This window comes from Perognathus longimembris, chromosome 11 (genome assembly GCF_023159225.1).
Source record: "Perognathus longimembris pacificus isolate PPM17 chromosome 11, ASM2315922v1, whole genome shotgun sequence".
Lineage (NCBI taxonomy): Eukaryota > Metazoa > Chordata > Mammalia > Rodentia > Heteromyidae > Perognathus > Perognathus longimembris.
This window is the reverse complement of record NC_063171.1, coordinates 22,511,294-22,529,303: the sequence shown is the minus strand read 5'-3', so window position 1 is coordinate 22,529,303 and position 18,010 is coordinate 22,511,294. Positions and strand designations below refer to the sequence as shown.

The 18,010-nt window shown below is 37.3% G+C and overlaps 1 protein-coding gene and 1 pseudogene across 1 annotated transcript in view; both read left to right on the top strand.

Moving 5' to 3' along the window:
• The window catches only part of Axdnd1 (axonemal dynein light chain domain containing 1), a 72,401-nt gene that overhangs the window by 26,884 nt on the left and 27,507 nt on the right, over window positions 1–18,010 (top strand). Inside the window, exons 11-15 of the mRNA XM_048356701.1 lie at window positions 7,190–7,310; window positions 8,234–8,335; window positions 11,183–11,346; window positions 11,952–12,018; window positions 13,988–14,222. Coding sequence (XP_048212658.1) covers window positions 7,190–7,310; window positions 8,234–8,335; window positions 11,183–11,346; window positions 11,952–12,018; window positions 13,988–14,222 — 689 coding nt within the window. The remainder of the gene's footprint in view (window positions 1–7,189; window positions 7,311–8,233; window positions 8,336–11,182; window positions 11,347–11,951; window positions 12,019–13,987; window positions 14,223–18,010) is intronic.
• LOC125359757 lies at window positions 1,626–2,256 on the top strand (annotated as a pseudogene).

The window sequence follows — 18,010 nt, the reverse complement described above, 5'->3', positions numbered from 1 at the left end:
AATTTTCAATTTCCTTTGTTGGTTTGTTTTGGTTGCCAGTCCTGGGCACTGTCCCTGAGCTTTTTTTTGCTTAAGGCTAGCACTGTAGTGCTTGAGCTACGGCTCCACTTCTAGATTTTTTGGTGCTTAACTGGAGATAGGAGTCTCACAGACTTTCCTACGTGGGCTGGCTTTGAGCCATGATCTTCAGACCTCAGTCTACTCAGTAGGATTACAGGTGTGAGCCACTGGCACTTGGCTCAGTTTTCCTTTCTTAACATCCGGAATCTTTAACCTTTTTGTTATCATCATTTTCATTTCTTGTCTGGTTCATTGCCAAAATTTCAGGAAGATCTTTCTCCTTTATACTAACTACCACATTCATTCTGAGCACACCAGCCAAAATGATAGACTTTAGTTCAGAATATGTTGATTCTTTGCTCAAAATTGTGCAGTACTACTCTCCCATGTCAGCATGAAAAGCAGTGTGGCTGACTGCAGCATAGTGGCTGACTATTTTAGTTTTTTTTTTATGTTCCTTACTTTGTTTCAGACATACTGGCCTTGGTTCTGGTTCTTGAGCACACAGAAAGCTGTGTGGATCTTTCTTTGCTAAGTGTTATCTTCTCATTAAAAAGTTTTCATGGCCCTATTTAAAATTACTCCACACCTGTATACTCACTTTGACTACACTGTTACTACTTAATTTATTATATTTTACTTTTCTAAGTATTTATTTTCTCTCCACATAAAAAGTAAAGATTTATTTGACCATACTGGTTTTGAACTCAATCCTAGTGCCTCTTAGGCATGTGCTTTACCACTTGAGCTACAAACCCTAGCCCTGTTTTGTTTTCTTAACAGTGCCTATCATAGAACACTAAACAGACTTGCTATATGAATTTAAAAATAAAATAAACCATCTGGGTGCTCAGTGACTCATATCTGTAATCCTAGCTATTCAGGAGCTAAGATTTGAGGGTCACAATCTGAAGTCAGTTCAGGCAGGAAAGTCCATGAGACTCTTTATCTACAAGAAAATACTCAAAGAAACAAACAAACAAACAAAAAAACACCCAGAAAAAAAGCTGGGACTAGAGTTGTGGCTCAAGTGGTGGAATGCTAGCCTTGAGAGAAAAAAAAAAAAAAGCTCAGGGTCAGGGTCCAAGACTGGCACTTATCTAACTAACTAAATGTAAGGTCCCTCCCCAGGAGGGTTCCATGTAGATGCCCCCCACCGGTTTAAGTCTGCACCCAGTACCTGAGTTACTTAGATAACTGGCATACCTGGAGGCAGTTACCTCCTTCTCTGAGGTCACATCCAACCCACTTGTCCATACCTCCCACCTTTCCCTATATAATCCAGCTCAACACAGTCCCCACTCTCTTTCCCTTTCTCTCTTACTCTCTTGCCCTTTTCTTTTTCCCTTCTTTCTTCCCCTCTGCCTTCCCGCACCTCCATCTTGTGTGGGTTGGCAGTTTGCTTTCCCCCCTTTCTGCCTGAACCATGTTTGGGTTTCCATTCTGGTGAACCTTACACTAAATAAATAAATAGATAGATAGATGAACAAAACTCCTTTTGTGTTATTGAGCACCGTTGCTACCTGCAACCTGGAACAGCATGCGGGTATACCAGAGCCCAGGAAATGAGAAAAGACAGAGAACAAAAAAGCAGGGGAAGTTGGGAGCGATGGCGACAGGGCAGAGCGGGGTGGTTTGGGCCGGCGTTTGGGTTGAGGTTGCTGTTGTCGATTGTGCTTCAAGCGGTGTCTGCTTTGGGGGCAGAGTTCTCATCAGAGGCATGCAGAGAGTTGGGCTTCTCTAGCAACTTACTCTGCAGCTCTTGTGACCTACTTGGACAATTCAGCCTGCTTCAGCTGGATCCTGATTGCAGAGGGTGCTGTCAGGAGGAAGCACAATTTAAAACCAAAAAGCTTTATGCAGGAGCTATTCTTGAAGTCTGTGGATGAAAATTGGGGAGGTTCCCTCAAGTCCGAGCTTTTGTCAGAAGTGATAAGCCCAAACTGTTCCGAGGACTACAAATCAAGTATGTTCGTGGTTTAGATCCTGTACTAAAGCTTTTGGACGACAACGGGAACATTGCCGAAGAGCTAAGCATCCTCAAATGGAACACGGATATTGTGGAAGAATTTCTCAGTGAAAAACTGGAGCGCATATAAACCTTGCTTAAATTTTATCCTATCGTTTTGTTGCCTTTATCAAATGAAATATTACGGCACCTAGAAAATTGTTTTGCATACTTCCATTGATCAACCTTTCACTGTGAGGCATTAAACATCTAGTAAGAAATTGAGGTGGCAGCACGGCCCATAATATGTAAGAGTGACCAAGCTTCACAAAACCTACTTTTTCGAAATTTAGGTCCATTTGCATTTGTTGATACCTTTAATGAAATGCTTTGTGTAACAGGCTTGTGGTTAAATGCAAATGGTAGTTTGATAGTTGGTCAAGTTTTATAAACAACAGATTTCTAAATGAGGGAAAAGTAATGGAGATGACTATGCCTATTGTGCTATGTGTTCTTTCAAAAATAATGATAGAAAACTTTAGAGCAAGTAAGATAAACTGAACCTCAACAAATTACCTTCTCCTCAGAACCTCTAGTGTTTTGTGTTCCACAACTTTCTTTTTAGTAGAAATATTATTTAGATTGTAATGAGTGTCCTTCAGAATAACTTTGTAGCATCACTATTGTGAAAACAGTGTGGAGATCTACAATTAAGAATGGGTCATACACAAAGATTTGTGTGTATGAAGATTACACAGAAAACCTTTCTTAAGGTTTTGTGCAGATCAGATATTTGGCAAATTTTTGTGCTTTACAGTCTTAGAGAAAATATTCATTTAAAAGATGATCACTTGTAATACCAAAATATAAATAAAGGGGCTGGGGATATGGCCTAGTGGCAAGAGTGCTTGCCTCGTATACACGAGGCCCTGGGTTCGATTTCCCAGCACCACATATACAGAAAATGGCCAGAAGTGGCGCTGTGGCTCAAGTGGCAGAGTGCTAGCCTTGAGCAAGAAGCCAGGGACAGTGCTCAGGCCCTGAGTCCAAGCCCCAGAACTGGCAAAAAAAAAAAAAAATATATATATATATATATATATATATATATATATATATATATGTTCAAAAGTCAAAAAAAAAAAAAAAAAAACCAGAGGACCAGGCTGGGAAAGTGGCTTAGTGGTGGAGTGCTTGCCTAGCATGCATGAAGCTCTGGGTTCAATTCCTCAGTATCATATAAACTGAAAAGCCCAGAAATAGTGCTGTTGCTCAAGTGGTAGAGTGCTGGACTTGAGCAAAAGAAGCTCAGGGACAGTGCCCAGGCCCTGAGTTCAAGCCCCAGGACTGACAAAGAAAAGAAAAGTGAGGACCAAAGGAAAGGGTCTCATGCTCATCAGTTTCTGAACCCCAAAGTCCCATAAGCAAGCTTTTTTATTCATTTTTTTTTTCAGTCGGGTACCAGTGGCTCATGCCTATAGTCTTAGCTACTCAGGAGACAGCGATCTGAGGATTCTGGTTTGAAGCTAACTCAGGCAGGAAAGGCACTTAAGACTCTTACAGCCAATAAATTACTCAGAAAAAGCTAGAAGTAGTGTTGTGACTCAAGTGGTAGAGCAATAGCCTTGATCAAAAGCAGCCCAGAGATAGCACCCAGGCCTGGCAAGACCCAGGACTGGCAAAACAACAACAATAATAACAATAACAACACAACCTTTTTTTTTTTTTTTGTAAACCAGAGAGGAAGAGAAAGAAAGGGGAAATATTTTTAATGAAATTATTTATTCTAAATTGAAATGGGCTTTATTTTTTTTTGTAATTTTGAGTAATTTTTTTCTCATAGTAAATGAATTGAGGGTCTGGGAATATGGCCTAGAGGTAAGAGTGCTTGCCTTTATACATGAAGCCCTGGGTTTGATTCCTCAGCACCACATGTATAGAAAAGGCCAGAAGTGGCACTGTGGCTCAAGTGACAGAGTGCTAGCCTTGAGCAGAAAGAAGCCAGGGACAGTGCTCAGGCCCTGAGGCCAAGCCCCAGGACTGGCAAAAAGAAAAAACAAAAGCTTGCCTCATATAAATGAATTGAAATTTTAGAAGATATAGAAACACTTAAAATAGAAGACAAAGAACATCCATAACTCTTATATATTCTTAACAATTATTAATATCTTCATATATTCTGTTCCTTTTCTTATGGATTACTTATAAAAGAAAAATTGAATATTTAATTTTACTTTTGGGTTATTTTATGGTGTGTGTGTGTGTGTGTGTGTGTGTATTTGTATGTGTGTGTGTGTGTGTGTGTCCCCTACTGCTTGAACTCAGGGCCTGGGTGCTATCCCTGAGCTTTCTTTGCTCAAGACTAGAGCTCTACCTCTTAAGTCACAGCCCCACTTCTGTCATTTTGGGTGTTGAATTGGAGATAAGAGCCTTACAAACTTTCTTTCTCAGGCTGGCTTTGAACTGTGATTCTCAGATCTCAGCCTCCTGAGTAGCTAGGATTACAGGTGTAAACCATGAGTGCCTAGCATTTTTGGTCATTTTATAACATAAAAACTTGGATTTTACCTGGTCAATCTGTCCTTTGTTGGGCATTGAAATTGTTTCTGAATTTTAAAATTTTTATTGTTATGAATTAGGATCATTTTAAAATTGTTTTATCTAGTTTTCATACAAATAGTATAGATTCAGCTATTTGAATTTATACACTTGTATTCACCTATGTGGATTTCTCCTCATTAAAATTTTTAAAAGTATTTTTTGCATATATTTTTTGCCAGTCCTAGGGCTTGGACTCTGTGCCTGAGCACTGTCCCTGGCTTCTTTTTGCTCAAGGCTCACACTACCACTTGAGCCACAGCGCCACTTCTCGCTTTTTCTGTTTATGTGGTAAAGAGGAATTGAACCCAGAGCTTCGTGTATGCAGAGCAAGCACCCTATCACTAAGCCATATTCCCAGCCCTTCTCATTTATTTTGAATACATAGACAACTCTGAATAGAAGGTCTTTAATTCTTGCACCGATGATAACATCTCTCAAAGAAGTGTCCAAAGATCTGTGAAATACCACCTGTCACTTGGTAACTTCTGATTTTCATTCTGAGAAAGAGTTCCTATGTAAAACAGAAGGAAAAAGACACTTTTTGGCAGGCATGAAGAAACAAAGAGAAGTGCTTAATTTAGGCTTTAAGGAGGCTACAAGGGAGTTTCTTTTAATTTTGTACTAATTATATATATTTAAAAATGTGGCTCACAGTTATTGTTATTGGATTTATGCCTTTAGTGAAAAATCCTAAATCAAGCAGGTGCTAGTGGTTCATGCCTATAATCCTAGCTATTCAGGAGGCTGAAATCTGAGGATTGGGGTCCAAACCCAGCCCAGGCAGGAAACTTGGGACTTTTATCTCTAATTAAACAGCAAAACACCAGAAGTAGAGGTGTGGCTTAAGTGGTAGAACACCATCCTTGAGCAAAAAAAGCTCAGTGACAACATACAGATCCTGAGTTCAAGCCCCAGTACTGTCACCAAAAACAAAAACAATTGAAAAGTGACTTTTAAAAAATCCTAAATTCATGAAGCCTAATAAAACTGCAGTTCTTGTATTCTGAATTTTTCAGCAAACATAGTGTTGTTATACCACTGGAACATATTGAAAACATTTGTGATAAAGAATAAAATGAAACCCAGGTGCTGGTGGCTTACATGTAAAATCCTAGCGGCTCAGGAGGCTGAGATCTGAGGATCAGGGTCAAAGCCAGCTGGGGCAGGAAAGTCTGTAAAACTCTTATCTCCAATTAATCACGAGAAAATCAGAAGTGGAGCTGTAGTTCAAAGTGGTAGAGGGCTAGCCTTGAGCACAAAAGCTCAGGGACAGCACCCAGGCCCCAGTTCAAGCCTCACAACTGACAAAATAAATAAGTAAACAAACAAATAAATGTAAAGTCTTGAGAGCAAGGACCATTGTACTGGACCTTTTACTTTTGTTACAATTTTTGTGAATATTTTCTTCTATTTCATGATGTGCTGTCAATATATCCAGCAATTATACCATAATTACCTTACAATGAGTTTTTTGTTTTTTTGTTTTGTTTTGTTTTTGCCAGTCCTGGGCTTGGACTCAGGGCCTGAGCACTGTCCCTGGCTTCTTTTTGCTCAAGGCTAGCACTCTGCCACTTGAGCCACAGTGCCACTTCTGGCCATTTTCTATATATGTGGTTCTGGGGAATGGAACTCAGGGCCTCATGTATACAAGGTAAGCATTCTTGCCACTAGGCCATATTCCCAGCCCCACAATGAGTTCTTTTTTTTTTTTTTTTTTAATTTTTTACATTTTTTTTTTTTTTTTTTTTTTTTTTTTTTTGGCCAGTCCTGGGGCTTGGACTCTGGGCCTGTGCACTGTCCCTGGCTTCTTTTTGCTCAAGGCTAGCACTCTGCCACTTGAGCCACAGCGCCACTTCTGGCCGTTTTCCATACATGTGGTGCTGGGGAATTGAACCGAGAGTTTCATGTGTAGGAGGCAAGCACTCTTGCCACTAGGCCATATTCCCAGCACCACAATGAGTTGTTTTTTTAAATTTTTTACATTTTAATTGTTATTGTATAGGTGAAATGTACATTCTTTTTTCCCTCCCAGGTTTTCCCTCCCATCCCTAGCTACAAGTTGTGTAGTTAATTTTTAACATAGTGTCTAGTGAGTATCACTGCTGCATTTGTTCATCCCTTGTCCTTCCTTTTCTTTTCTCTACCATACCACCCCAAAGACATAAATGAACAAACAAGACTAAAATAAAAAGGGCAATAAAGAAAAAACTTTGTTTCCACTTCCTGGAGTCCATTTGTTTTCTTTATGTGCATGCTTAGAGCTATGAATTTTCCTCTCATTGCTGCTTTTGCTATGTCCCAGAGGTTGCATTGTGAAATGTTTTCATTTTCATTGAATTGTAATACCTTCTTGATTTTTCTCCTTTATTTCTTCAGTGACCCACCTGTTGTTCAGCAGTGTGTGGTTCAGACTCCATGTGTTTTCTGCAGTATCTTTTGTTGTTGAGCTCTAATTTAATTCCATTGTGATCAGAGAAGATGCAAAGAGTTATCTCAAATCTCAATCCTCTTGTATTTGCTCAGGTTATAGCAAAGTTCTCTTAAAAATGTGTTTAGATAGCTATTCCTTAATTTTTCTTTTAGAATTGTTGAAGAATACCATGATTTGTATTCATTACAAAGAGGAAGGATGGAGAATGACATTAAACAGCTAATGGACGAAAGAGATATTTGGAGCTCAGCCACATATGAATTGGCCCTAAAGGTTTGTTCATCTGGTTCCTCAATTCAAACTGGATTATTGGTTAGTTTTATTTTATAATTCTTAATGATTTAGAAGCAACTGAAAAGAGAAAGAAGGTACATATTTCTTGGTGAATGAGGTAGACCATTTGTAGACCATGAAGTGGAAAGTTAAAATTTTATTTTTTGCTTTTGACATCTAGACATTGCACAGTAAAGTTTTCTCTTTGTGTCTCTGTTCTGTCTGTCTCTGTCTTTCTCTCTTTCCTTTATATTAGCACTATAAAGTATGAGCAAAGAATTCTTTTGTGTGTGTGTGTGCCAGTACCAGGGCTTAATCTTTGGGCCTGGGTGCTGTCCCTGAGCTTTTCAGCCCAAGGCTAGTACTCTACCACTTGAGCCACAGTTACCACTTCCAGTTTTCTGGTGGTTAATTGGAGATAAGAGCCTCATGGACTTTCCTGCTCAGCTTGGCTCTCAGATCTCAGCCTCCTAAGTAGCTAGGATTACAGATGTGAGCCACTAGCACCCAGCCCTGTGTGATTCTTATTTCCAATAAGAAAAAGGCCAGCAAAAGGCCAGAAATGGGAGTGCCTCAAGTTATTAGAGCACCAACCTTGAGCACAAAAGACAAGCAAAAGTGCAAGGCCCTAGGTTCAAGCCCTAGTTCTGGCACAAAAATTTAAATAACTAGATAGATAAATAAGAGTACTTTGAGTTCCACAGGGATTTTCAAGTAAAGAGATCTTAAGTATAAAGGGGTCTTAAGATCAAATTAGTTATAGTTTAACTGTTTTAGCAATTGTGATTCATAGTAGTCAGTGGTTTAAACAGCAAATTTTTTATGGAATAATGATTCAAGAAGAAATGGACATTTGAATCCAGGTTAATGTAGTGGTTTGCTATTGCTGTAGGAGTCTTGATTCTAGCATATTGTTTTTGTAGGTAATAATAAGAAATAGAGTCATAATGGCTAAACAACTCTACCTCAATGAAAAAGCCTGGAATAAGTATGTTAAACATTTCATCATCATGCTCTCAACCAAGGTAAAGCTTAACTCACTTTAATTATGGAAAAAAGACTACAGATGTTGAGGGTGGAGACCATAGAATTTGCTAAATTTATAGACTTAAAAAAATTCATTTGATTTGTGGGTGTGTGTGTGCCAGTATGGGGGGCTTGAGCCTCAAGGTCTTGCAGTCTTGCTTGTCTTTTTCGCACAAAGGTGGTATTCTACCACTTGAGCCACACTGCTACTTCTGGCCTTTTGATGGTTAACTGGAGATGAGTCTCATGGAGAGGTTTAAGGCATGTCTTAGTTGGCAAGTCACTAGCTAATGAGTGAATGAATCAGGAACTGAGTTTGAGTCCTGGTCTTAGACCTAAAAAAAAAAAAAAAAAAAAAAAAAGAGCCTCTTGGACTTTTCTCTCCAGGCTGGCTTCAAACCATGATCTTCAGGTCTTAGCCTCCTGAGAAGTCAATATTTCAGGCATGAGCCACCAGTGCCCAGCTTGTAGGATTTTTTTTTTCTGCCAGTCCTGGGGCTTGAACTTAAAGCCTGGGCATTTTCCCTGAGCTTCTTTTGCTCAAGGCTACCACTCTACCACTTGAGCCACAGCGCCACTTCTGGCTTTTTATGTGGTACTGAGGAATCAAACCCAGGGCTTCATGCATGCTAGGCAAGCACTCTACCACTAAGCCACCTTCCCCGTCTGAGATTTTTATTTTGTTTTGTTTTTTACCAGTCATGGAACTTGAACTCTCAGGGCCTGAGCACTGTCCCTGGCTTCTTTTTGCTCAAGGCCAGCATGCTACCACTTGAGCCACAGTGCCACTTCTGGCTTTTTCCATATATGTGGTGCTGAGGAATCTAACCCAGGACTTCATGTATATGAGGCAAGCACTCTACCACTAGGCCATATTCCCAGCCCCCCACGCTAGATTTTTAAATATAGATTTACATTTGTTTTTCATTTTGATCGGGATGAAAAATAAAGGCAGATAAGTAAAAGCTCTTATTTCCTTATATTTGTTCCATTGTACTTGTTTATCTAAATTTTGTAACATTACAAAGTTATGTGTAGTCCTGGTATTTATTGGCACTTAAACAGTCCATACTTATAATCCCAACATTTGGGAGACTCAGGCAAGAGCACAATTTCCAGGACAACTTGGGCTATAAAGCAAGTTACAGGTTATCCCAGTTTATATATCAAGATCCTGTCTCAACAGAACAAAAAACAAGTAACTGTTTATTGATAGTTTCATTATCAATTAATTCCTATTTTTCAGCAATGTTATTAAAAGATTTTATTTCAAATTTTGTTCATACTCATTTTTTAACAAAAAGAAAACATACATGTATATGTATATATGTACACACATCTATATATACATCCATACATATGGTAACAAAGAATTTATTTAACAAAGCAAAAGTAAAGGCCACTTTGAAGAGTAAGCAGCAGGATCATGAAACCAGTTGTCCTTTTTTTTTTTTTACTTTTCAAAATTATCTTTAAGAGGCTGGGAATATGGCTTAGCAGTAGAGTGCTCGCCTTGTATGCATGAAGCCCTGGGTTTGATCCTCAGCACCACATAAACAGAAAAGCCAGAAGTGGTGCTGTGGCTCAAGAGGTAGAGTGCTAGCTTTGAGCAAAAAGGAAGCCAGGGACAGTGCTCAGGCTCTGAGTCCAAGCCCCAAGACTGGCAAAAAATAATAAAACAAAAAATTATCTTTAGTTGTATAGAAGGATTTCAGTTCAACATGTCAGTTTGTGAGTACAGTGCATCTTGACCAGAGTGACTACTTTCATCATTTTTTGAGTCAATGCATTGAGAAAACGAAGGTGCTACTTACTGTGTTTTTGCTGAGTCAGACTATTTATTCCAAAGCCACAAGTCATATCTCAAGTCTGCAACCTTAGCTATTTGGGCAGAGATTGAGAGATCTCAGTTTGAGGCCAGCCAGCCTGAGTATAAAAGTTTGAGAGATTCCATCTCAACCAGTAATGGAGCTCAGTTACCCTAGGTATAGGGTAAATACAATGGCTAGACACATTGGCACACACCTGTCATCTCCAGGTATGAGTGGAAGCACAAATAGGACTATCACAGCCCCTTGCTAGCCTGGGCATAAAGCAAGACCTTGCCTCAAAAATAACCAAGGCAATAACAAGAAAAAGAAAAAGAACCAAGGCAAAAGAGGTAATCATTTACACCAGTTTGCCCTTTAAAACAATCCTGCAGGATTTGTACTAGGGTCTGCATAATGAAAAAAGAACTTTAAAAAGAAATTAAATAATGTCATCCAAGGTTACAAAGCCAGTAAATGTCTTGGATTCACATTTGGTTCTGTGTGGTTTCATGGTTCCTGTTCTGTCCAGTACACCACACTGCCCCTTAAAAAGTTCTGTAGGAAAGATGGGTTCATGGTACACAGGACAAAAAATCTTGTCCTGCAGTTCACTTCTATAACCCTAGCTATTTAGGAGACTGAGATCTGAGGATTACAGTTCAAAGCCATTCAGGGCAAGAAAGTCTATGAAACACTTTTCTCCAATTAACCACTAGAAAACCAGAAGTGGAGCTATAGCTCAAAGTAGTAAAGCGCTAGTCTTGAGCAAAAGAGCTTTGGGACAGCACTGAGGCCCCAAGTTCAAGCCTTAGGACTGACAAAATAAAAATCTTGTTCCTAATACTTCACATACTATAGGAAGTCCATCATCAAACAATGTTACTGAAAACATTTTGAAGGAAGAACAGCATGTTTCAATTTTTTAATCCATTTCTTACGGATTTTTCTAGTCCTACCATATTAGTAATGGCTTAGTGTATATTAATGAATATTTGTTATATGAGTAAAAGAATAAATAGATGCTGTGTATTTTAGGACACTTCAGACCATGCAATGTTGCAAAAGTTGACAGAGAAATGGAAAATGTTATTGGACAAATTTAAATTGGAGGTGGAACGCACAGAAGAGTCCACAAGGGAAAAGGCACAGTGTGTGAAGGATGGACTTACCAAATGGCAGCCATTCTTCCAGGAGAATACGTGTGTCTGCAAGAGTATTGCTTTTCTGATTATACTGTATCATGTCTGATAACTAAGTCAATTCTCATTTCTTTTCCTCTCTCCCTTCCTGTCTCCTCTCTCTCACCTTGTAATTGTTCTAACATTGCTTTCTGTGTGTCTCTGTGTTGGAGGTACTGGGGCTTGAACTCAAGGCCTGGGCTGTATCCCTTAACTTTTTTGCTCAAGACTGGTTCTCTACCACTTGAGCCACAAAATGCCACTTCTGGCATTTGGTGGTTAATTGGAGATGAAAGTCTTAAGGACATTCTTGCCCTAGCTGGCTTTGAACCTTGATTCTGAGATCTCAGCTTCCTGAGTAGCTAGAAAGCCCACCCTTTTAAACAGATTTGATGGATCATGGTTCTTGGCCCTGGAACTTGGTTGATTAGAATCTGAATTTATATTTATATCATAAATAAAGAAACATAAATGCTTGTGGGTAGAGGGCTGGACCTGAGAGGCACACTTGAAAATCATTGAAGGGAAATAAATATTGTTATATAATATACATAAATCATTTGCTTTTGTTTACACCTTGTTCTGAGTCCTTTCTCTTGCTTTTTTTCTTATTTTAGTAGAAAAAGTATCTTCTCCCTTTTGAAGGGAGATGTACTGATTTTACTTCCTTCAGAGTTCAAGAAGTGGCACAGGGTAAGACTTTTTAATACACAAGTTGGTAATCAAAGTGCTAGTTTTCTTTGTTTGTTTGAACTGAGGGCTTTCACCTTGATCCCCAGATCTCAGCCTCCTGGTAGCTAGGATTATGGCATGAGCCATCAGTATCCAGCCTGTTATAATTGTGACAGTCCGTACATACAGCTTAGTCATATCTCATTCTTTCAAAATTACATTGGAAGTTTTATTAAGACAAAGAAAGTAACAAGACTTTAGAGGCCTTCAAAAATGCAAAATTGAATGTATCCAGTGCCTAACGTATGAAACTATAACCTTTCTGTACATCAGTTTGATAATAAAAATTTGAAAAAAAACCAAAAGGAGATAAAAAAACATAGAAGTCTAAATCAGTTTTTATGTAGAAATGAGAGGAAAAAAATTAAAATGTTCTTTTATTGAAAAAAATGCAAAATTGAGAGATCAGAAACATTAGACTGCCAGAAAAAGAAAATGCTCACATAGCAGTGAGTATGGTTTTCATTTGTCCATCCAATTGCCAGGATTATTATGCTTGTGCCTCCAGCATCTGGCTTTTGCCTTCAGGATCAATTGGACTTTGATATGTAATAACATTTCTCAAATTATGGCAAAATATGACATAAAAACTTACCATTTTAGCCTTTTTTAAGTATACAGTTCAATGGTATTCACTTCATTGTTCAGCATCACCACCATCTTCCTTCAGAGTTCCTTAGCCTCTAAGACTGAAATTCTGTGCCCACTGAACAATAACTCTCCATTTTTGCCTTTCTTCTAGTCCTAGTGACCATCATTCTATTTCCTAGCCACTTCACCAAAGTAGAATCTTTTGTTTGTCCTTTTAAGACTGGTTTGTCTCCCTCAGCATAATGTTCTCAAGGTTCATCTATGTCAATATTTCCTTCCTTTTTAAGGCTGACTAATATTCCATTATATGTATTATATGTATGTATTTATATATATATATATAAACACTAAATACACAAATCAGCACACACCATGTCTTTTTACCATTAATAATATTTAAAAAAATTTAAATTTATTTGTGTGCAAGGTGTGTGTGTGGGGGGAGTATCTATTAGGACTTGAACTAACTCAGGGCCTCACACCTTTGCTTAGCTTTTTCATTTAAGACTGGTGTTATACCACTTGACCCACATCTCTACTTCCAGGGTTTTTTGGCTGGGTAATTGGAAATAAGAGTCTCACAGACTTTTCTGCCTGGGCTGGCTTTAAATAGCTATTCTCAGACTTTAACCTCCTGTTTAGCAGGACTATAAGTGCAAGTTACTAGCACCCAACTAAAAACATCTTTTTAAACTGATTTAAACTTTGAAAATAAGTTTGATTAATTATACTGCTATCATGTTTATAGCAATCTGATGAAGGAAAATATATACTATGCCATTGAAACAATTTAAAAATCAGTATCAAGTTCATGAACTAATAAAATCTCATCCAGATTCCAAGAAACTATTTTTTTTTATTTTTTTGGAAATCATAGTATCAGAATTGGGAATGTTTTATCTTTGCTGTATTTCATACAGTGTATCTATTTTAGTGACTTTTTAACTTTATCTGGCACTTTGGACATGAATAGATAAAATTTTAAAAAGGCTTTATTAGGAATAATAATAATTCTCATTTATTAAACACTGTTAAGCTGAAAAGGCTTTTCATTTTCTTACTTAGCCTTTTTTGACAGCTACATCACTCACGTCTTAAAATCCCCAACCAATTCATGAAGGAAGTTTTAAATTATTTACTTAACTATAAATTAAAGTAACTGGTATAGTGAGAAGTTAAAATAGGGTTCCTCTAACCCTCAAATTCTTACAATAATTCTTAAAAGTGTTTGAACAACAGTAATAGAACAGTAGGCTATGTAACTTTCAAATAATTGTGGTCGCTGGGAACAAGGACCTTTGGAGCATAATGTGTTACTCTCATCCCTTACACCTTCCAGATGCTGATTGAGGAATCAGGCAAGTTTTCTGGGGATACACTACTGTCGCGATATGATACTTTGAAGATTATTAAGCACTTACAAGATAATTGGGCAGATATTGGATATGGGATCTTTAGTCGCCATAAAAATTTGGAGGGGAAGCTGCCACCAGAGCTGCAGTACATGGAAGAACTGATGCAATACATAGGAAAACTCTACAAAGAGTATGAAATAAGAATAAATGGGGACAATGGTAAGAGAAAACAACAATGGCAAGATTTCTTGCCATTTTAAAGCATTGTGACAATGATTATTTTGTGTGTAATTAATATCTAAAAGCACAAATAAAAACATAAGTAGCAAGTGCATGAGTTTACTACATGGCACAAGTGGAAAAGAATGTTTAGAAGCAAAAAAATATCTGAATCGTGGGGACCAGGGATTACATATTTTTGAGATTTGCACTTGACTCGTGATTAATAATGTGTGGGCAACACATTATGATTATGTAGAAGTGAATGCGTTTTCTGTAAGAGCACAAAACTTTATCCTTTTTTAGTGGTTCTAGGATTTGAAGATGGGGCTTTGTACTTGTTAGGCAAATGTTCCACAACTCTAGCTGAATCTCCAGCTGTTATTTGCTCCAGTTATGTTTGAGATAGGATCTCAGTTTTTGCCTCTGCTCCCCCTGACCACAGTCCTCCTATTTATGCTTTCTGCCAAAGCTGGGATGATAGACACATAGCACCATGCCCATTTTTTTTTTTTTCTGTTGAGGAAGAATCTTGTGAACTTTTTTGCCTGGGTTGGCCTGGGATTGTGATCCTTTTGATCTCAGCCTCCCCAATAGTTAGGATTACAGACAAGAGCCAATACCTAGCCTACCACTAAATTTTATTTCAGCTTTAAAGAACATTACTTCAAACTTCCTAAATAATTCATGGTGTTAGAACAATATATAGAACTCTCTAACTTTTTATGAACTTAGAGTAAGTATATTATCAAAACACAACAAATAGAGTACAAATAAACTCAAAAGCTAGCTCTCATTTATGACTGTAAGGGCAAAAACTATCAACAAAATCAATGTAATATAGCAAAGATTAAAAATACAAAAACACTACAAACCAGGTAGGGTTTACTCCTGAATAATTTGAGTGATTCAGCATTAGGAAATCAGTCAGCACATTACATTTCATCAAAATACTAAAAGAGAAAAATTTATTAAAAGAAAAAAGATGCTGAAATTTTTGGTTAAAATGTAACAATTATTCCTAACAAAAAGTCAAATTAAATAGCTTTAAAAAAACACTTAAATACAAAAACAGCACCGCTTATTAAAAAGCAGTAATAGAGCCGGGTGGCCATGCTCAAACCTATAATCCTAGCTACTCAGGAAGCTGAGATCTGAGGATTGCAGTTTGTAGCCAGCTCAGCAAGAAAGTCTGAAACCCTTATCTCCCATTAACCAGCAAAAAGTCAGAAGCAGAGCTGTGGCTCAAGTGGTAGAGCAGTAGCCTTGAGCCAAAAAGCTCATGGACAGTTCCCCTGCATTAAAGCCCTGGGATTGGCAATAATAGTATCAAAACACTAAAACTTTTAACATCTGGAAAATAGAATAATAGAACAAAATAAAATAATAGGTGTAAACATTAGAAAAGATAAAGTGGCAATTTGTGCTGATGATATAGTTATACACTTAGAAGATTTGGTTCCAGAGGGAAAAAAAACAACTAAAACCGACAATGAGGCAAAATACAAAAGTCATTATTGCCTTAAACTATGAAGAACCTAAAAATGGAAATGGGGAAGACATTAACAGTCCATTAGTAATTAAAGTAAATTTTATTTTCTCCCTTTATTGTTAAAGTGAAGTACAGAGGGGTTATAGTTTTATATGTAAGGCAGTGAGTACATTTCTTGTTCAATTTGTTGCCTCCTTCCTCATCCCCTCCTTGCCTTCTCCCCTCCATGAGTTGTTCAGTTGGTTTACATCAAATGGTTTTGTAAGTATTGCTTTTGGTATCATTTGTCTTTTTATCCTCTGTCTCTCGATTTTGATATTCCCTTTCCCTTCCCTAGTTCTAATACGTGTATATACAGTATCCAGGGTACTCTAAAGTAAATTTTAATTAAATTGAAATTTAAAATTTTGAAATGGCACAAATTTACATGAAAAAGTTATCAATTTCACAATTTATAATTCTCAAAAATGTTGAATTATGAATAATAAATGATTATAATTTCCAAATATTTATAATATTACCAAGGCTCCTAACACTTATACACAGGATATATAAATGTGTATCATATATTAAGAGACTTTTTTGTTCCCAGTACTAGGACCTTGTACTCACTCTACTTGCTTGCTTAGCTAGTGGTCTACCACTTGAACTACACCTCCAGTCCAGCATTTTTTGCTAAATTATTGGAGATGGAGTCTCAGACTTTTCTGCCCATGCTGGACTTAAACCATGACTTTCCAGATCAGCCTACTGAGTGGTAAGGATTATTGGGATAATCCATCAGTGCCCAGTGATTTTCCTTTTGTCTAAAAGATATTTGATCTGTGTATAGAAACCCTATTTAGACACCAACTTTCTTTCAGTACTTTATCTAATCTGTTATTGAACATCTACTTAATTCTTCATTTCAGTATTTGCATTTTTTTAGTCATGGAAATTTTAGGTCTTTGAAGTTTTTATCTCATCAATTAATAACTTTAATGTTTAAAAACAGTGTTAATGATCAAATGGAGGGCATGGCAGCACATGGGGCAAGTTCTCTACCATCAGGCCACATCCATGGTGTTAACGACTTCAACTTTTAATATCAAAGTTTATATCTCATACTTGGATATCTTTCTCCTATATGGCTTTAAATAATTGTATTCGGTTATGTTTTTGATACTGCTTTTTGTATGCTTAATTCTGAGTAAATGCTGGACATTGTGTATGGAAAGTCCTAGAAATAACTTGAGACTCTACATGTACTGTATTCCACAAGAATGAGTTTTTCCCTTTTCTTCTGGTAAGGGCAGATCACCTCCATTTAAGCCAGAACTCAGTTGAAATGAAGTCTGGCTTTAGGCTTGGTGAGGGCTAGTATATTTGTGTTCTATGCTTTTCCTTCAGGATTCAGGGGCCCAAGGAAACCTTGGTTTGTTTATCAGGAATTCTAATCCCTCACACATTCTAAACTTCAATTTTCTCTATCCCCTGGACAATGTCCTAATATCCCAACTTGCCATGAGAGATATTAAAACTCTGTCTTCCCAAACACATGAGAGATACTAGAAATCCTTCAAAGCATTTTTATCCCACTATCATGTATTCTTTAAGAACCCTAGTAAAAAGTTGCAGATAACTCTGATCCATTGGCTGGTATTGTTCAAAATAAAACTACATGAGAAAACATAATCATAATTTTCAACAATGATAGCATTTTAAATACAATGGCAATACTTGCCCATGAAAGCATATAGTAAGCAGAAAAAAATGAGATAGCAAATGATTTAAAGTAATGAAGAACTCAAAATGCTAAGAGTTGGTGAAATTAGTAGGTCATTTTGAATAATCTTGTTTGCCAATCAAAGTTTACTAATAACTGCAGTGAAAATATTTTCACCAAGGACAAGAAAACAGTTGGCATTAAAATTATTTCTCTTTATTTAGCTATGAAGGGAGTAGAATTTTCAGTTTTTAAATTTGAAAATGAAATAAAAAATAGTGCATTTTCTCTGTAATTGTTCAGTGAATAAGTCCATTGGATCAACATCAGGCTCCAAACTCAAACTTTATTCAGGACTGAAAACTAAACTAAAATGACTTAAAAACAACATCAGGGGGAGGGTACTGAGGAGGGGGGAGATGGGGGAAAAATGAGGGAGGAGGTAACAAGTTGGATAAGTATTGTACTTCCCTTACATGTGAAACTGTAACCCCTCCGTACTTCACTTTGACAATAAAGAAGAAGAAAAAAAATATTGATTTTTTTGGTGTTGCTCTTCATTGTTATCTTTTTTTTTTTTTTTTTGGCCAG